At 52.8% G+C, this 20,365-nt stretch overlaps 1 protein-coding gene across 5 annotated transcripts in view; it reads right to left on the reverse strand.

Annotated features, from left to right (window-relative positions):
* The window catches only part of PLEKHM1 (pleckstrin homology and RUN domain containing M1), a 46,113-nt gene that overhangs the window by 4,928 nt on the left and 20,820 nt on the right, over positions 1 to 20,365 (reverse strand). For 4 of the 5 annotated variants that reach the window (XM_032320832.1, XM_032320831.1, XM_032320830.1 and 1 more), the window contains 4 exons: positions 13,112 to 13,382; positions 9,066 to 9,986; positions 6,637 to 6,782; positions 3,397 to 3,590 (listed from right to left, as the gene is read on the reverse strand). In XM_032320832.1, coding sequence (XP_032176723.1) covers positions 3,397 to 3,590; positions 6,637 to 6,782; positions 9,066 to 9,986; positions 13,112 to 13,382 — 1,532 coding nt within the window. Of the gene's footprint in view, positions 1 to 963; positions 3,349 to 3,384; positions 3,591 to 6,636; positions 6,783 to 9,065; positions 9,987 to 13,111; positions 13,383 to 20,365 lie in introns of those variants that run through there. The other variant, XM_032320833.1, reaches the window with a different exon arrangement.

The raw sequence follows: 20,365 nt of genomic DNA on the forward strand, positions 1-20,365 counted from the left end.
ATGCTGGTTTCCCCAGTAAACTTCCAGGTTTCTGGGAACAGGAAGCCGCCATTTATCACCAGGAAAACACAGGGGGCGGGGGGCACACAGGCTCTCCCTGAGCTGGCAGGAAGGGTGGGGCTGATCTGGATGGAGAGCCATCTCTGTCATCTGCCCTCTGCCCCCACAGTCATGGGGGGCGGAGCGGCCAGGCCCAAGACCCTCCCTGCGAGCCACTGTCCCCTGGGCCCGTCACGCACTCAGTGAGGGTTTGCAGGTGCTTTCCTCATGACACTCAGTCCAAGATGCAGGGGACAAGAGCATGGGCTCTGGGGCGAGATGCTTCTCATCCTGCCATCAGGAGAGAAATCCACATCCCAGGGCCGCTCCGGGACTCTGTTCTCTCCCCCACAATCCTGAGACCCCTCTCTGTCCTCTTCTGTGTGAAGATGACTGCCCAGACGAAGGGGCCGAGGAGTGTAAGGCATTCTGGAAGACATTGGAAGACAGAGGCAAGGCTGCCCCTTCACCCCTGCAGCCAGTTGTGGGGCGGGAAACGGCGCAGGCAGGGCTGCTACGTCTGGGTTCCAGACCCAGGCTGTGTGACTCCTTTGAACTCAGGTCCCTCCTCTGACCACCCGTCCAGGGCGTTTCTAGAATGGCTCCTTTCCAGGGATCGAGAGGGTGCTCTGGGGCTTCTCTGGCCCCTGGAGACATGTCCAGGCTTGTCTGAGGATCCCCTTTCCCTCAGAGGGCCCAGCAGAGGGCTGCCACTAGCAACGGCGAACTCCTCCCTGACTTCACCGCTCACACTCAAGGCCTGTCCCTCCTCAACCATTCTGTACCTCAGCCTCTATTCTGGCCGACTCAGGCCAGGCCTCCTCATGTCCCTAATTACTAAACCAGCCCTGGTGCCCCACTCCTGCCCAACTGGGCTTTTCACTTTCGTGCTTACTTTCTTCTCTCTTTGTGTATCTTATGTTTAAGTAATCTCTATACACAATGTGGGACTCAAACTCACAACACCAAGTTCAAGAGTTGCAAAGCTCTACTGACTAAGCCAGGAGGGCACCCCCAAATTAGTCTTTTTTAAACCCTGGAGAATGTTGAGTCCCGGGCTCAAAACCTTGCAAAGCGCTCCCTGCTGCTGGCAGGATAAACCCCTTTAGTGTGGCACTTAGGACCTTTGAGGTCTGGCGTCCACCCTCACGATCCAGCTGCATGGAACCCCTCAAGGGTCCTGGTGAACCACACTCCCGTCCCCTTCCACAGGACGGGTCCCCTTGAGCCAGGAAAGCTGGGCCCTCCCTTCTTCCTTCTCCTCGTTCTTTTGCAAAATCCCAGTTCACTATGTGCATGGGTAAGGACAGAATTTTAGAAGCAAGTTCTAACAGTACTGATAGTGGCGGGGAGGGGTGATCGGAACTTTCTGCCTGATTCTTTTATGCTGTCTGAATACTGATTATCTCTATAAAAAAGAAACACTTTTTTTTTTTTTTTTCCTTCTAAAGAAGATAAGAAAATGCTGCAAACCCTCTGCTCAGACACCATCTCCTCTAGGAGCTTTCTTGGCCCTCCGGCCCTGACAAAGCTGGGTTGGGTGCTTTTCCTCATGCACAAATCATGCTGACCCAGGGCCATCGTGTCTTTCTCCAGACTCTGAGCCCCTCATGGGGCCCTCACCACAACTCTGGAAGGCTGCATGAGCACAGAGATGACTGGCCCATTTGGTAGACAAGAAAGCTGAGGCTCAGACAAGTGAACCGACCTCTCTGAGTCACACAGCAAGTCTGAGGCTGGGCAGAGGCTGCTCCCGAGCTTTTCCACTTGCCCCATGATGCTTTCAAAATGCGATGTCTCCTGGCCTCGCCTTGCTCTCTCAAAGGCTGGTAGGCTGCATAGCAGGTTTCCAGTGCAGCTACCCAAGGATGGGAATGGCAGGATCAGGGAGAAAGAGGCAGGGTTGCCCCAAAGGTCAGCCCGGACAGGTCAGCAAGGTCAAAGACCGACTGATCGGAGCAGGCCAGGGCCAGGGAAGTGAGGCCAGCACCCAGGACCCACCCTGCAGGCACCGAGTCAGCTCAGGTCCGCAGGCGATCCCTCTGACTGGAGAGTGACGACAACGAGATCTCACCACCCTGGTCAGGAGGGCTGGAGGGAGACTCTCTGGAGCCCCGAGTCCTAGAATCTCAGAAAGGAGGGCAGTGAGGGGAGACCCAGGGGCCTAGTGATTGGCCATTGCAGGCAAGACCTCCCCAGGAAGCAGCCTGCTAGGGTCCCTCATGGTGGCCGCCCAACTAGGGACCAGCTGGCTGCTCTGGGAGCCTGCCTCTCCCCCATGTCTGAGAGAGCTCCCTGCAGCCCCCTCCTGAGGGTCCTGGGGGGCCTGTATTGGGCACTGCCCAGGCCCCACGCAGCCACGGCCCGGGGAGCACGAGCCAGGAGCCTAGAACTGCAGCTGAGCAGAGGGCTGGCCTCTGTGCCAGCCCTGTGTGGAGGAGCAACTGGGGGCAGGGGTGAATGTGGAGGAGCTGCTGAGCTGCTCCAAGTCCCCAAACACCCAGCCATGAAGCCCCACTGGACAGAAGGCACCTGCTCCTCCACCTGGGGTCTGCCCTCCTGAGGGCCTGAGGAGAGCCCAGCCCCGAGGCTGCAGACTGTGCCAGGAGGTGTTTATGAGGGACCCAGACAGACCCTAAGTCCATGCTGCAGCACAGCATCCCCTCCGACCCTGAGGAGGCCCCCAGGCTCCAGGGGCTAAGAAGCTTCTCAAAGGGCACCCTGAGGGTCTCACCCTAATCTTGCCCTCTTCTGAAGATTTTGGGAGGGATGCTGTGCTGCACAGCAGCAAAGCAGGCTGGGGGCGGGGCGGGAGGGACTGGGGAGGGAGAGGCCAGGGCAACATGGCCCTTGCCTCCCAGCCTCCTCACACTTCCCCCTTCCCTCCTGGCACCTCCCACCCAAGTTCTCTCTGCTCTTTTTATCAAGGGGGACTTCGTTCATGGCCTGTGCACAGTCCCCGTGCCGTCTGGATCACTCTCTCCTGAGTCTCTTCTCCTTGCTAAACTCCTACTCATTCATCATTCAGCCTCACCTTGTTTGTCAATTCCTCCCGGAAGTCTTCCCCGCTCTGCCCTCCTCCAATCCTCTTAACCTGCCCGCAAACCTGGGCTCTCAGAATGTTCTCAGTAAATATTTGTTGAATGAAACGAATACACGAACAAATAAAAGCCGCTCTCAAAGCATGTGGTTGTTTCCCCAACCTAGTGGGAAGCTGGTTTCTGCCCAGCCCTGGCCTCCCTCCCGAGAGGCGCGGGCGCCGGCTGCGGTTGAGTGTGTGTTGTGTGTATTGGCGGGCCGGTGTGTGTCGGAGGGCCGGTGTGTGTCGGAGGGCCGGTGCGTGTCCAGGCCGCTTACCTCTTGCTTAGCTCCTTCAGGGCCCCGCTTCGGCATAGGCCCAGGTAATCCCCCAGCAGCTTCAGCTGCTCCCGGCAGCTCCGGACGAGGCGCATCTGCTCCACGTGCTCGTACAGCGAGGCGTTCACCAGCTGCAGGTTGATGAGGGGCTGGGCCCGGATCTGCATCAGGAACCGCAGGGCCTGCCGGCAGATCTGCAGCGCCGCCCGAGGACAGCAGGGACGGGACAGCACGGCCGTCTGGTGAGCGCCTCTGGGACAGGCACGGTCTCACCGACCCACTCACCGCCCACCCTACTCCAAGGGCACCGTCTCCATTCTACAGATGAGGGAACTGAGGCCCAGGGGGGAAGTGACCTGGCCTAGGTTCACCACTCATAAAAGTCAATGTGGGAACCCAGTAACCTAAGGCCCAAACCCAGCCCCTCTCCCCCTGGGCCCACAGACCCTTCCTACTCTTTCCTGTCTTCCCAGCCCCCATTTTCCTGCCTAACGGAAACAGGCACTCCCCCAGGGCCGCCTCAGGAACCAGGTGACTGAGTCAGGCTCCAGCCACAGGAAGCCAGAGATCAGACACAGCTTAACGATGTTTCCCGAGCCCCCCCAGCTCTTGCCAGCAGCGCCAACCAGGGTCCCCCTGAGGCCCTGTGTGGAGATGAGGCGTCAGTCCCGGCCTCTCCCAGCTCACAGAATGGTGTAGCTCCTCCCTCAGCCCTGACCCTCACGCCAAAGCCACTTACTGAGCACCTACTATGTGCCAGACAGTGGGCTGTGGGTCTCAGCCACATCCTTTCCTCATGCTTATGACAAGCTAATGGGGAAGGTGTCATCATCTCCATTTTTAAAAAATATTTTTTATTTATTTTCATCATCCCCATTTTATAGATAAAGAAACTGAGGCTTCCAGGAGCCAAAGTGGCTTATCTAATCTACCTGCAGAAAGCGGAGCCCAGGCCTAAACTGAGCGTGGTCTCTGCACACTTGGCAGCCTCACTAACAAGAAGACCCTCCCCGCCTCAGGGTCCTCCTCACTGTGACAAGGCTGGAGGAGCTGAGACGTTCTCCCCGATCAGCTACTGTGCGGTGGTTAGGAGTCAGGCTTTCAGGTCAGAACTGAATTTGAATCCTGGCTCTACCACTTCCTAGCAGTGTCACCTTCCAACATTAAACCTCTGTGACTTAGTTTCATTGTCTGTAAAATGAGGAAATCAAAAGTACCTCCCTTATGGGATTATTTTGAGTTGAGATAAAAAACGTAGGAATGTTTTCTATGTAAACATTTCTATGTAAACATTTCTACGATAAAAAACACAGGAATGTTTGAGTTGAGATAAAAAATGTAGGCATCTCCTTAGGAATGGGAGATGCCTTCTGACTCCAAGTGCCTGTGTGGCCCCGTGGTCCCCTGAAGCATGGGGGACATAACAGAGCCCTCAGGAGATGGTCACGCTGGAGGGTTAGGAGCCTCTGGCCTCCCGTCATCCAGCTCCACCACCATCTCTTGCCTCCCCCACAATGGACAGCTCCTTTTTCCATGTCCCAGAGCCCTGAAGTACCAGCCTCCCGGCCGGTGGGCAGCCACGTAGCAAAGACCTGGGGATTCTCCTCTGACAGCTCGTCTCTATCCCTGGCCCAGCCCTTCCCACCACTCAGCTTCAGGCCTTGGGCGAGGCTCAGATGAAATCACACACTGGAATGTGTGCTGAGAGCTGCCAAGCACCGCAGAACGACTGGCAGGAGTTTCCTGCTCCCCCGGGATTGTTTCTGGCCTGTGTGCTCGCAGGAGACAAGGCTTCAAGAAAGAAGCCCCAGTCCCGGGATGACATCCTGCCAAGTGCCAGCTAGCCCTTCCCTAAGTGGATCAGCCAGAGGCAACAGTGAACAAGGAGGCCCCTAACCCATGAGCCAGCCACTTTCTATTTCAAATGTTCCTGTCTTTTCCCAGGCCAGGGATCTTTGAGAGTGAGAGCCGGATATTTCCTGATGTCAGATATGCCAAGAAAAGTACTGTCATTTTCTAGCTGGGAAAAGGAAGTGGCACAAGAATCACCGCAATGATTAAGAAGATGGCTTAACAAGGGTCCGGATGTTGTAAGTAGGGAGTGTGTTTAATGGCCAAGGAATTATTTGCATTTGTGGTGGTTCTGAGGTTTAATATTCTACATGTAGTTAGTGAAATACTTACCACTGGGGGCAGGAGTGGGGGACAGTGAAGCTAATGTCCTGGGGTTCCGGTCCCTAGCAAAGTGGAGGCTGGGGTCACACAGAATCTGAGAGTCACACACGTTCCCTGGGCTCTGACAATACATCCGGGGCCAGCAGGCCTGGGTCCTGAGAGAAGTAAGCAACTTCTCCTTTGTGCTTCTGTGTCTGTCTTACGCAGCAATCTGTGCCTCTGGGGTAAAGCCAAGTTTGTTCTCCTTGAGGCAGGGCCTGACCAGGTGAATTAGGTGCTGAAGGTGTGACAGGCCTCAGGAGAAAAGAAGGGCACTAACACAGGGCCCCAAGACACGGCAGGGCCATCCCTGTTAATCCTTACACAACCCGGAGGCACATACTTATGAATCCCTCTTTATAGACAAGGAAACTGAAGTCAAATAATTGGCTAATGGTAGCACAGCTAGGTCAGCGGGTAAGCTCAGGTGGAGAAGGGGAATGTGAAAGATCCTGGAATACATCTAATTCAAAAGCATTTGGTGAACATAAAAAAGGACCTAAGACTAAGTGATACTTGGTGAACAAAGCAGGTTATAAAGCAGTACAAGTCCAGGATAATTCCAACTTTCAAACATATGTAAACAGATCCACAGAGAAGGCTGACACTCGGGAGCTTGGGGGGAGCACCCACGGAGCACCCACCCACCCCCCATCCACCCACAACCGTCCATCTACATACCTAGTCTATCCTAATTATCCTTCCTTATCTCTATCTATCTGTCTGGTTGCTGGTGTCTTACATAGTTTAGTCCGTGGCCAACCGGGCGCTGCAAAGAACCACCCTCAGACCTGCAGCTGAGGACCAAGGTGGCACTGACAGAGCTCTGCCCAGGGGCTAGAGACCAGCACCATGTTCATCCCTTGGTTGGTCCCCTCCACCCCCATCATGGGGCCTGAACCAGTGACCCGGGCTTCCCTGGAGCCGAAGTCCTCCACACATATGAAGAGCAGCGGCGAGAAGAGCGACCATTCCTCTGTCACTCAGCAGCCCGTGTGGCCACGACAGGCCGGGCTCCAGGCTTACCGGGCGCTTGGTGAGGTCCCAGTTGTGGATGATCCTGGCCGGAATCACCGAGGCATCGTCTTGGTGGCAGATGTCACAGTAATAGAGGCCAGAGAAGGCACAAAGCTTGGGTCGTACGAATGAGAAGCCAATCTGTCGGGAGCAGCCTGGGGAGAAAGACGGCAGGTGAGTGAGCAGTGGGGCGGTGCGAGTCTGCGATCAGGGCAGGGGTTACGAAGCCGAAGGACCTGCTCTTTAAGGAAGGGACAGATTACAAAGGATACAGAGACAAAGGCACCCTCACTCATATGCATACCGCTCAGACACAACCCCGTTCTTGAGTGTTTACAACAGAACCCTGTTAACAATTGTCGTCGCCATTTTATAGCTCAAAAAATCAGTGCAGAGAGAGGTGAGAACAGCCCCGTCACGGGACGATGACGTGGCACAGCTGGCCACTGGACTGGGGTTGGGCTGCCGCTAGCACCCACATCCTCTTTTGCCTAGCCGCCTGTGTTCAGCGTTCCCACTGCTTGCTCACGCAGGCCAACCTCCTGTAGGTCTGCCCCCTCCACTGGGGCCCAGAAATGGAAGCGACCGAGTCTGGGCCTCGGTGAGTGGGGTAGGAGCTGGGGACCTGAGGCTGGCCACAGGGAGGGGGTGGGGAAGCCAGCTGGAGGTGGGGGCAGTCTGGACACTGCCTGGTGCAGGCTCGGAGTCAGAGACGCCAGATACCTCGGGACAGTGGGGCAGGGCCCAGCTTTAGCCGCTTGGCTGGAGGTCCCTCCTTAGTGGTGGGCAGCGAGAAGCTGCGTGGGGTATGCTCAGGGCAGAGCAAAAGCCTGGCTCTAATCCCGAGCACACATGGCTGCCTCCCACTGGCATGGCTGCCTCCCACTGGCATTGGACTTGGGACCAGAAGGGTCGGCTCGTCTGCTTCCTAGCTGCCTCATTCTAACCTTCACTGAATTTTTGCAAGGTTCCATTGTGGTCTCTGTAAAATTCAGCTGCTACATGCTCTTCTGTGGGGTGATTACAGAGTTTAAGCGAGAGGAGATTCTGAAAGCACCCTGTATACCATGAACACAGCCGAACGTCTGCAGTGGGTATGAGCCTGGCCACAGAGCTGTGCTTGCGGCAGGAAGGAAGCCCAAGCTCCCCCGGGGCTGGCAGGTGATAGGCGCAGCGAGAGGTGCCCCTTGCCAGCATTGACTCCCACCGGGGGACCCACCTCATGGGCTTTGGGGGCCTGGCCTCCTCCCTGAGCCCAACATCCACAGGCTGAAGGTGCAAAGTGTGAGGGTTGGGGGCTGGCGGAGGGAGGGGGCGAGCAGGGACCTGAACATGTTTTCTGCAGGAAAAAACCGCAGACCACTTCCTTCCAGATGCCCAAAGCAGACTTTTCCTTCTAGTCCCACAGGCTCCAGCCGACAGGACGGCCCTCAAGCCACTTGGAGTCAGGTCTCCTGCTGTGGCGCTCCGCAGCAGGGTGAAACTTTCACAGCTGGCCTGGAGCACCCGTGGGGATGGAAATGGGTGTCTGGATCGGGGAGAAGAGCTGAAAATGGAACGTGAGCCGTGGACTATCTCACGCCTTGAAAAGCAAGGCAGTGGAGAGGGCCTATGGGGACTTGAGCGGAGCAAGGTTCTAGGACTGTCGAGGTCCTCATCTGACTCCACCTCGGGATAGGTACTGTGAGGAATAAATGAAATAATCCAAATAAAGCAGCTGGCCCAGTGCCCCCCGCAGGAGAATCAGATCTGAGGACAGTAATGATATAGCAGGTGTACGGACTTGGAATAATACCCGTGATACATTCTTAAGCATAAAAAAAAAAAAAAAAGTTGTAGGACAATATAGATAGCTGTGCTGTTTCAAACAGCGGCCACAAGCCACAGGTACCCATTTCAATTTTAATACCTTTACGTTAAACTGAAAATTCAGTTCCTTTAGCCACATTAGCTGCACGTGGAGTACTTGGGAGCCACAGGTGGCTGGACAGCAGAGATCTAGAACATTTTCATCATCAGAGAAAGTTCCACTGCACGGCCCTGGGATGTATGAGCCCACTTTTGTAACGGAAAAAGACTGTGTGCACTTGTGAAAGCATGCAGGAATCTTTGGAAGGGCACCATGCCCCACTCCAAAAGGACTGAATGATATGGTAATGGGATAACGAAAGGGGTGGAGAACAGAGCTCCCCTGGTGGAACTCCCTGAGCAGAGAGCAGCACCGCAGCACCGTGCAGAGCTGCCGCCCACAGGTGCCCACCCCCTGCAGCGGCGCCGGCCTCCAGCGGCGCCGGCCTCCAGCCTCCATGGGCACTGGGGAGAAGCAGGGGCTACACACTGCCGCATCCCTGGAGAACCTGAGTCAGGAATCCCCCACCCAAGGCAGCGGGAGGCGGGTGCATGGTAGCGGTGGATGCGGGGGAACAGTGAGTGGGCACCTGCACAGAAGCAGCCCTGGGAGTCCAGGCCTTTCTCCGTGGGGATGGCCACGAGGTACTGCAGGAGGAAGCCGTTTTCCCGCGTGGCGAACTTCAGCACCTCCTGACAGTTTTCGTCCAGACTCCCGCCCAGGGTCACGGCCTCCTCCGCCGTCTCCAGGTAGGACGCCAGGACCTTGCGCACCAGATCCCTCCACAGGGCGGCCTCCTCGGCGCTCCTGGCCTGCAGCTTCAGGACGGCCTTGGCCGTGATGATTTTGAAGAAGGAGGGGCCCCCAAGGCTCGTGTCTGGCAGGATGTCTCGGATGGTCTCAATTCCATGGCTGTCACTTAACATCTTCTCGTTGTTTCTCACTCGGAAGCATTTCAGAGACTCCAAGGAGAGGGAAAAAATATAGGGCATCCAGGTCCTGTCCGTGTACAGGTATAGAAGGGATTCTTTGATAGCGTCTGGCTCGGGATCTTGGGCAGAGGACCAACAGAACTGTGTGGCCTGGAGGGTTTCAGGCTCAGGGAGCAGGTCTGGGTGGGAGGGGAGGCCGCCCTGGGGGGCATCCGGGGGGTCCTCAGGCGGCTCGGGGTACTGGATATTCACCCACTCATCCTCCTGCTGTGGCCGGCACTTCTGCAGGGCCTCCCGCACACGGTCCAGCCAGTCCTCGGCCTCATCCTGGGAGGATGCCCGCAGGGCCAGCTTCCTGCCGGAGAAGACCAGCTCGAATCGGCCATCGCTGTGCGCCGGCCCCACAGACTCGCAGCGCAGCAGCGAGCATGTCTCCACGCAGACGCGCTCCTCGGTGTTCAGGTAGAGGCGGAACTCCAGAGGGGAGAGCTCGCAGAAGAGCTCCTTCCAAATGCCCATGGCCCCCCGCCGCTCCACGGTGCCCAGCTTCATGAGACCCCGGAACGGGTTGGACAGTCCTGGGGGTAGAAAGAGGCGCTTTAGACTGCGGGCCATTCCCCCTCCCCCGGCCCCACCGTCCTCACCCTCCACTGCTGACCTTGTTCCTGAATTTTACCGAGACAAAAAAAGGACTCAAAAGATTACCTCCACAGACCCCTCACTCTGGCATCGGTACCCACAGTCTGACCTGCCCCTTGTCACAAAGGACGAACTGAGGGCTCAGTCTGAGGCCAACCCCTCTGTTTGTGCTGGGGACACTCCTCCCCCCTCCCCCGCCTACTCAAGGACAAGGACGTCTCTCCAACAATCCTCCCTCCCTCTCCCGTGTCACTGCTTTCTCTCTTCCCTCCCAGATCATTCCCTCCAGCACACAAACACGCTGTTATTTCTGCCATCTTTAAAAATAGCTTTCTTGATGGCACTCACATCTCTAATTACCACCCTGTTCCTCCGTCCCCCTTTACAGAAAACCCCCTGAGGAGGTATCAAAACTGTCTCTAGTTCCCTTGCTCCTGTTCCATCTTGAATCTGCTCCAGCCAGGCGTCTGACCCCTCCTTCCATTGAAATTACACTTGGAAAGCCCCATGCCCTCCCTGTCACCAACTAAAAGGCTAATCATTGGTCCCCATCTGGCCTGACCCATTAGCATCACTGGAGAGAGCTGAGCCCCCCTTCTTTCCCTTGGCTTCTTGATCTTTCTCAGCCCTAACAGGCCACTCTTCTGTTCCCTGGGCTCATTCCTCCTTCTCTTCCTGACATCTCAACACGGGAGCACCCCAGAGCTCACTCCTGGGTCCTCTCCTCCATCAACACCCACCTCCTACCTCCTCTTGCCCACTCGCAGGGCTTTATGCCAACAAGGCCCTTTTTTTTTTTTTTTAAAAGATTTTAGTTATTTGTTTGACAGACAGAGATCACAAGTAGGCAGAGAGCCAGGCAGAGAGAGAGGAGGAAGCAGGCTCCCCGCTGAGCAGAGAGCCCGATGCAGGACTTGAACCCAGGACCCTGAGATCCTGACCTGAGCTGAAGGCAAAGGCTTTAACTCACTGAGCCACCCAGGCGTCCCTAGGCCCGGTTTTTATCTCCAACCTGAACCTTGCCCTTGGACCTCAGATTCAGGTCTCCACCTGCTCCGTGTATGTCTAATATCTAATAAGCACCTCAAGGCTGAATGCCTGAAAATGAATTCCTGACCCTCCCACTGCAGACCGGCTTCTCTCCCAACATTCCTCATCTCATAAATGGCACACTATCCTTCCAGCTGTTTGGGCTAAAAACCTTGGAGTTGTCCTTGATTTCCTTTCTTCCACATCACACACGCAGTCTGTCTGCACACCTTGCTGGCATATCTGGAACACCCCACTGCTCACCACCTCCACCGCTACCACACGGCTCAGTCGGCTGTCACCCCTGGCCCGGAGGATGGCGACAGCCACCTGGCTGGTCTCCCTCCCTGAGGTCCTTCAACATATGAGCCAGGATGACTCCCATATGGTTTCACTTATTGTGGAGCATAACAAATAGCATGGAGGACAAGGGGAGTTAGAGAGGAAAAGGGAGTTGAGGGAAATTGGAAGGGGAGGTGAACCATGAGAGACTATGGACTCTGAAAAACAATCTGAGGGGTTTGAAGTGGCGGGGGCGGGGGGTGGGAGGCTGGGGGAACCAGGTGGTAGGTATTAGAGAGGGCACGGATTGCATGGAGCACTGGGTGTGGTGCAAAAACAAAGAATACTGTTATGCTGAAAATAAATTAAAAAAAAAATGAAGGGAGTCAGATCATGTCCCTCTGCCCCAAATCCCGCACTGGCTGCCATCTCCCTCAGAACGAAAGCTAAGGCCCCTCCTGGGGCCAGTGAGGCCTTCCGTCACTCTGCCCTCATCTCTAACCACCCTCTCCCCAACTCCTCAGCTTCCCAGGCATGTGCCCAATGCAGGGGCTTTGCATTTGTTCTCCTGCTCGAGACACAAAGGTTGTCCTACGTCTCCCTCCCTCCCTCCCTTCCCATCTCCTCAAAGGTCATCTTCTGTGTGAGGGCTTCCCTGGCCATCCCGCATGAAGCTGTATCCTCCCCACCTTGGTGCTCCCCAATTACTCTTCTCCATAGCAATGACTGTCACTGGCCCATACCATGCATTTATTTGTATATTCTCTTAGTTCCTGCCTCTTGTACTAGGATATAAGTCTGTGAAGACAGAGAATTTGTTTTGCTTCCTGCTGTGTCCCCAGCACCTAGAGCAGGCTGGCACGTCACAGAAAACCATCTGCTAAATGAGCGAGTGCCCAACCAGCACACCCTGCTCAGTGCTCCCTGTTTCACAGGGGTCTGCCGCCAACTGGGGTCCACAGGACACGCAGTTCTCTCTCGCCCAGCCTGGACTAGCCTTGGAGATTTCAAACACCTGTACTGGGTCTTCCTACCCTTTGGGGAACCTGATGGCCTGGGCACAAAGCACACGTGCTCTGGCACAGCTACAGTTACCACGTGGACTTCAAGAAAAACCTAAATGAAGCGAGTATGGAGACCGGAGCTCTACCTATACTCCCCAAGCTAGGAACCTGGCCAGAACTGTCTGCTGGCTCACTGCAGACAAAGGGAGAAAGAGACGGACTCCAGGGCACACTTTTTTCTTTGTTTATGGGGGTTGTGGAAAAACTAGGTTATAGTTATTGACCACTGTCTAGAACCTCACAGGGCATGGAAATCAAGCTGGCCTCACTGTCAATGGCACAGAGAGGACACTAACCAGAGAGCAGAGCTGATATACCCTACTGGAGCTGTTAAACCAACCTCCTAAGATAAAGGCCTTGGGAAGAGACATTGAAATGCCTTCAAGGGGCAGGGTTTGCTCCCGGCTCCAGGCAGAACCCAGGGTTTCGCAAAATCATAGGACTTCCAGGAAAAAGCTGCCATATTTCACTACATGAAACAGGTTTTTGAGCATTACCTTGTTGAGATTTTATGAGAAAATATAGTACTTTTCCTGAAATGCTTTCCTGAATTACTCCGCAAGGTTGCTCCTTATGACATCTGGGGAAGAGGTGCTGCCTGTGAGAAGACCCCCTAGAGGCCGGCAGCCCCACTCTCTGGAAGGCGCTGCCCCGTGCGGCCAGGTCACTGGGAGCCCGAGGCCACCTACCCATCTGCCGGCGGTGCACCACCCGGAAGTTCTTATGCTCCTGTGCCACGGCTGTCCTGCTCTTCCTGCTGCCCGGGGAAGGCACGCATGCTTTGTCTAAGGCCCCCGTGGAGAAGCTTTTTCTTGGTCCTTGAGAAAAATGCCGGAGGAGACTGGGCCTTGACTCTGGCGTCCCTCCAGAGGAAGCCACAGAACGTTCTGAGGGGCTCTCTGGGGGCGGCTCCTGGGGAGGCCGGTAGAAGTCATCCTCGGAGATCCAGCTCTTGCTTTTCTAGTGGGAAAGGAGTGAAGACAGGTTTGTTTCTTTCTTTTTCCAAGATTATTTTTTTAAGATTTTATTTATTTATTTGAGAGAGTGAGAGTGAGAGAGATCATAAGCAGGTGGGGCAGGGCAGAGGCAGACTCCCGGCTGAATAGGGAGCCCAATGGGGGACTTGATCCCGGAACCCTGGGATCATGACCTATGCCGAAGCAGACCCTTAACCGACTGAGCCACCAAGGCACTCCAGAGGTTGTTTTTGAAGCTTTTTAGGAACATCTTTATTGAGACACAATTCACCTATCATTAAATTAACCCATTTCAAGTGTCCAGTTTAACGGTTTCAGTGCGTTCACAGAGTTGTGCAACCACCACCACAATCTAAATTTAGAACGTTTTCATTCTTCCAGAAAGCAAGCCCATGCCCATGAGTGGTCACTCCTCATTTCCCCTCAACTGCTCCGGTTCTAGGCAAGCAACAATCTACTTTCTGTTTCCAAAGATTTGTCCATTCTGGACATTTTGTATAAATGGAATCTTCTAACACATGATCTTTGTGTCAGCCTTCTTCCCCTTAGCACCGTGTTTTCAGGGTCTGTCCTCGTTACAGCAGCTGTGAGGACTTCATTTCTCTTTATGACTAAATGGTATCCCAAGGTACGGATGTACCACACTGTTTGCTCACAGGCTGATGGGATTAGGGTTGTTTTCCCCTTCTGGCAATTATGAATAATGCTGCTGTGAACACTCATGTCCAAGATTTTGTTTGGATGTTTGTTTTCCATTTCCTTGGGCATGTACCCGTGAGAGGAATGGATGGGTCATATGGTAACTATGTGTAACTTTCTGAGGAATTTCCAAACTGTTTTCCATAGTGGCTGCACCATTTTATATCCCCACCGGCCATGTAGAGGATTCCAATTTCTCCACATCCTCGCCACCATTTTTTGCTGTTCTGTCTGTTTGCTTATGGCCATCCCGATGGGTGTGAAGTACCATCTTGCGGTTTGGGTTTGCAATCTCCCTAGTATCTAATGACACAGCAACCTTTCTTGTGCCTCGTGGACATTGGTATATCTTCTTTGGAGAAATGTCTATTCAAATCCTTTGCCCATTCTTTTTTTTTTCTTAATATTTTATTTATTTATTTGACAGACAGAGATCACAAGTAGGCAGAGAGGCAGTCAGAGAGAGAGAGAGAGAGGAGGAAGCAGGCTCCCTGCAGCGCAGAGAGCCCAATGTGGGGCTCGATCCCAGGACCCTGGGATCATGATCTGAGCCGAAGGCAGAGGCCTTAACCCACTGAGCCACCCAGGCGCCCCTCCTTTGCCCATTCTTAAATTGGTTTGTCTTTTTGTTTCTGTGTTATAGAGGGAATTGTGTTCCCAACCAGGATATGTTAAAACCCTAGCCCCCAGTCTCTTAGAACATGACCTTCTTTGGAAGTAGGGTTGTTGTAGATATAATTAGTTAAGAGGAGGTCATGCTAGGGGAAGGTGAGCCCTTCATTCATTGTGATTGGTGTTCTTATAAGAGAAGACACACACACACACACACACACACACACAGAAGAGAATTCCAAGTGAAGACAGAGACACAGAGTGAGAAAGTCTCGTGATGACAGAGGCAGAGCTGGGAGGGATGGGTCTTTGAGCCAAGGAACAGGGATTGCTGGCAACCCCGAGCTGAGAGAAGGGTGCAGAACAGATTCTTTCTCAGGACTTCCAGACAGTTCCTGCCATCTGGATTTTGGACTGCAAGCCTCCAGAACTATCAGAGAATGCATTTCTGTTGTTTTGAGCTATCCAATTTACGGTACTTCATTACAGAGGCCTTAGGAAACAAACACAAATTGTAAGGGTTCTTTATATACTTAGGATATTTGGGATACTAAGCCCATACCATATACATGGCTTGCAAATAATTTTTCCAATTCTGGGGGCTGTCTTTTCACTTTCTTGCTGGTGTCTTTTGAGGCACGAAAATTTAAAATTGTGCTGAAGTCCAATATATCTATTTTTTCTTTTGTCTCTTTGGTGTTATATGTAAGACACCACTGTCTAAGTCAAGATTACAAAGATTTGGTCCTATGTTTTCTGCTAAAAGCTTTATGGTTAAGCTCTTACATTTAGGTCTATAATCTATTTTGAATTAATTTTTGTGTATAATGTGAGGAAGGGGTCCCCCTTTATTCTTTTGCATGTGGATATCCTGTTATCCCAGCACCAATTGCTGAAGAGCTGTAGAGTTTTTCCACCTTGCTTATAGGGTTTAAGATGAGGGAGACATGGGTAAGCGGGACCCAGGGGCCTCACTGGCACCTCTGCTGGGGCTCCTCACTTCTGAGGAGGCCCCTGAAGCCCCAGGCAGCCAGGCCCTGCCCCTTCCCTTCTGTTGCTGAGTCTGAAGTTGCTCGCTAGCTGGGAGAAGTGGAGTGGGTCTGGGGTCAGGGGACTCTGGGAATGGATTTTTAGCTTTTTCTTCTTCACTATTCAAGCACTCCCTGCCTTTCTGTGCCTAAGCATGGACGAGCAGAGGCAAGAAGAAAGCTGGTTGGACTGCCCTAAGTGGCTGTCTATACAGAGGAAATGACTCACACAAGGGGTGGGCCCAGTCCAGCTGTTTTGTTAAGTGTCACCAACCTCACCCTGAAGATGCTATTTCCAACCCCTAAATAAGACTGCCCTCCCTGCTCTCAGAGACAAGGAAGGGGAGCAGGGCTGGGACTGCCCTAGAAGAATCGGTTTAGCTGGTTTAATCCATTCTGATGCTAGATGTCTCCTTAAGCCAAGAGTGGAGAGCTCTGAGTCAGGAGTGTGAGGGCCTCACAATGCTGGGCTTCCAGGGCTTCCTCCAAAAACCCTCCAAATTAGCAGGTGTTTCCTTCTGCCAGTGCCAGGACAATGTGTCAATCGGGTGGCTACTTGAGGCCACCTGCAACACAGGATTCTGAGCAAAACCTGACTAGGCCACAGAGACCCAGGGGAGCTCCCTTAGGAAAATGGACAGGAGGAGCCTCACAGAGCCAGGGGTACCTACCTGGGAAGTCTTGTGGCCTCCCATCCCCAGCTAATGGCTTCAGTGGGAAAGAGCACTATTCCTTAAGTCTCAGCCCAGGGGTCATCCATCACCTCCTCCTGGATGCTTTCCTTTTTATTCCCCAGTCTACACTCCTCCCACATCCCAGCGGACTCAGGGACTCCTCTGGGCTCCCATGGCATTCTTTGCTTACCCCTAGCCCTAGTACCTACGAAGCTGTTTGCAATCTTTCATTTTCCTTTTTTTTTTTTTCTTAAGATTTTTATTGATTTATTTGTCAGAGAGAGAGAGGGACAGCAAGAGAAGGAACACAAGCAAGGTGAGTGGGAGAGGAAGAAGCAGGCTCTCCGCTGAGCAGGGAGCCTGATGTGGGGCTCAATTCCAGGACCCTGGGATCATGACCTGAGCCAAAGGCAGACGCTTAATGACTGAGCCACCCAGGTACCCTGTCTTTCATTTTTATTAATGCCTGGCACAGAGTTCTAACCGATGAGGGAATAAATCTTGACTATCCAAATGTCTTTAGCATGAAATAAGAAGGGTGGGGTGAAGGGATGAAAAGGAAGGAGACAAAGGTGAATTGTGAGGTGATGATCATTGGTGAGGGCTTCTCTCTCCGAAGACGCGAGGGAGACTACTAGGAAATGTTCAGACATGGGCCAGTGGCCACAGGTCAGTCACCAGGAAATGATACTCCAGGGAAAATCTTTTGTTTTCTTAGGCAACAGAGAAAAAACAGTGGGAACATTGGGTCCTTGGAGCTTTTGTGCACAGGCCTGGAGGGAGCTCTTTGCAGCTGTGCCCCAGCCCAGCCTCCCTCCCCCGCCCCACACCATGAAGTGGGGAGGGCAGAGCACTCCACTGTTGCCCTTCTCCCTCGCCTTTCCTACCACCTTCCTACCTTCTGCTCACTTAAGTCCCCACATCTGGCCAGCTCCCTGTCCCTGTAACAGTGGGGGAAACCACCATCAAGCAAGGGTCTGAGCCAGAGCAGCACCTGCCGCTAGGGACCCAAGACAGAGGAATGCCACTTGAGCTACTAAAGGTACAGTAGGCCATAAACAACAGCTAAGTCTCAGAGGGGAGACTCTGGCTGAGGAGAGAGATACTAGGCGTCAGAAAAAGTGCTTTTTAGCCAGTTTAGCCTCGTTACGTCACGCGAAGAGATTTCGCCTGCACTCCTGTGTTGGGGAGGGGACCACATGGCACAGGCGGTGACGAGGGGACCACATGAGGGTAGTGATCAGGATGAAGTTTTAGAATTCAGACTGTCCTCTGGAATGAAACTGAGAAATCAATTCACAACCCCCCAGATTCCACAAGCAAAAGTTCTCTTAACTCCTCCACTCCCTGCTCCTTTCCTTCCCAGCTCTTGTCACCAGCATAGTCATGACGTGGGTAGTGACCTGTCTAACCCAGTGTCTGTCTGCAGGGAGCAGGGACTGTGCCCATCCTGTTACAAGCACGGTGCTTGGCCCAGAGCAGGGCCTTATTTTGAGTGAATTGAAAATAATGGTCTTGGGGCACCTGGGTGGCTCAGTGAGCTAAGTAAGCCTCTGCCTTTGGCTTAGGTCATGATCTCAGGGTCCTGGGATGGAGCCCGCATCAGGCTGTCTGCTCAGCAGGGAGCCTGCTTCCTCCTCTCTGCCTACTTGTGATCTCTCTGTCAATTAAAAAAAAAAAAAAAAAAAAAGGAAAGAAAATAATGGTCTTTCTTTAATGAAAGACTGAGTGGCTCTCATGGTGATACAACTTGTTAGTGACTACCCTCTACTCCCCACACTGCCCAAGTGTCAAATAATAGCAGTGACTAAGTGTCTGACGCACAGAAAGATGAGAACAACAGAGGTGACACACGGGGCAGGGCACTACCCTGTCCGAGGGCTGGGGGTGCACTGGACCAGTGTGAGCCCAGAGGCTGTCTACCGAGAGCACGGATGAGTGGGTCCTGTGGCCCTCAGCAACCTGACTCCCCTGAGGCCTGCAGTGAGGCGGAGCCTGCCCTGGTCAGACCAACTAGCCCACCTGGTGCACTTGATGGTGTACTTCTCAGTGCAAACTGACAAGTTAGCATCTCCAGAGTCTCTGAGAGTTTGAGAACTATTAATTATGCCTATACTCTCCCAGGTACAGTGCTCAGGGCTGACATTACAGAGGGGAGCAGACACATTGTTTTATATCATAGAGCTGATATGCGAATCCCAGGGCAGAAAATAAACAAGTAGACAGATCAAGAGACAATATGATTTCACACAGTGATGTGTGTTATAAACAAAGTAAAGCAGGCAAATGGGAAAGGGAGTCCCTGGGGATGGTGCTTTTGAGCACCATCAGGAAAGGCGGAGATAAAGGCAAGGAAAAGGGGCGAGCTGGGAAAGAGTCCCAGCGGCAAATGGAAAAGCCTGAGGCCGGAAGGAGCTTGTTTTGTCAGGAGCTGCAGGGAGACCAGAGCGTCAACACTCCTTGAGCAGAGGAGCATGGGTGACAATCTGCCCTGTCCCATCAGCTCTAGGATCCTGGCAAGACAGGATATCTGAGTCGATGTAAGACTGGAGTGAACTCAACTCGGTCAATGCTACCCTGTGGAGCCCTGCGGGGGCACACAGCCACAGACCCTAGGGAGAGCCCTCTGCTGCCAGCTCAAGGTACGGGTTGGAGGAGGTTTTCTCCTTCACCCTTCAGAGTGATGAAAGTTGTCTGCTCATAACCTTCAGGGTCCTGTGACATTCTGGGCCCTGAGGCAATCCTCAGGACAGTAAAAATGGAGACTGTGACCCTCACTTACACAGTGACATGATTTACATAGTCATAGTCAGTAAGCGGAGCTAGTCCATCAGCTATCCCTATGGAAAAACTTGACTTTTGACTTCTACCTCATACCGTACACAAAAATTAATCCCAGAGGGATCATAAACCTAACTGCAAAAGGTAAAACAGTAAAGCTTCTAGATGAAAATATAGGGCTTTTCAGTCTCACTGCTTTGGGTAGATAAAGAGTTTAAAAAAAGACCCAAAACATATTAACCACAGAGAGACTGATAACTTAAAGATCATTAAAATCAAGAATTTCCGTTCCATGAAAGATACCATTAAGAGATTTAAAAGGCAAGCCAGAGACTCAAAGAAAACATCTACTATATGTATTTATGCTATATATTTTTTTCTCTAATAAATGACCTATTCATAGTACATAAAGAGTCCCAAAGAAATAAGGTAAATACACACAACTCAATTCAAGAATGAAACAATGACTTGGGCACCTGGGTGGCTCAGTGGGTTAAAGCCTCTGCCTTTGGCTCAGGTTGTGATCCCAGGGTCCTGGTATCGAGCCCTGCATCTAGCTCTGTGCTCAGTGAGGAGTCTGCTTAAGACTCTCTCCCTCTCCCTCTGCCCCCTCCAACCCCCTCCCACATGTGCATGTGCTCTTTCTCAAATAAATAAAATCTTGAAAAAAATCACAGTGAGATACCACTACATACCTTTTAAAGTGTCTAAAAATAAGACTGATGACACCAGTGGCTAGGATAAAGAGCAATGAAAATGCTCATGTATTGGGGTGCCTGGGTGGCTCAGTGGGTTAAAGCTTCTGCTTTCAGCTCAGGTCACGATCCCAGGATCCTGGGATTGAGCTCCAAACTGAGTTCTTTGCTTGGTGGGGAGCCTGCTTTCCCCAACCCTCTCTCTGCCTGCCTCTCTGCCTACTTGTGATCTCTGTCAAATAAATAAATAAAATCTTAAAAAAAAATGCTCACATATTGCTAGGGTGAGTGCAAGTCTGTACAAGCACTGTTAGAAAATTCTTGGCAGTAGATACTAAAGGTAAACATGCGCCTACCCAATGACCTGGCAATTCCACTCCTAGCTATACCCACAGAAATGAGTACAGAGAGTCACTGAAAGGCAAGTGCAAGAATGTTCATAGCAGCTTTCATTGTAATAGGAAGAACCTGGAAACA

The sequence above is a fragment of the Mustela erminea genome, chromosome 18 (genome assembly GCF_009829155.1).
Source record: "Mustela erminea isolate mMusErm1 chromosome 18, mMusErm1.Pri, whole genome shotgun sequence".
NCBI classification, from domain to species: Eukaryota; Metazoa; Chordata; class Mammalia; order Carnivora; family Mustelidae; genus Mustela; species Mustela erminea.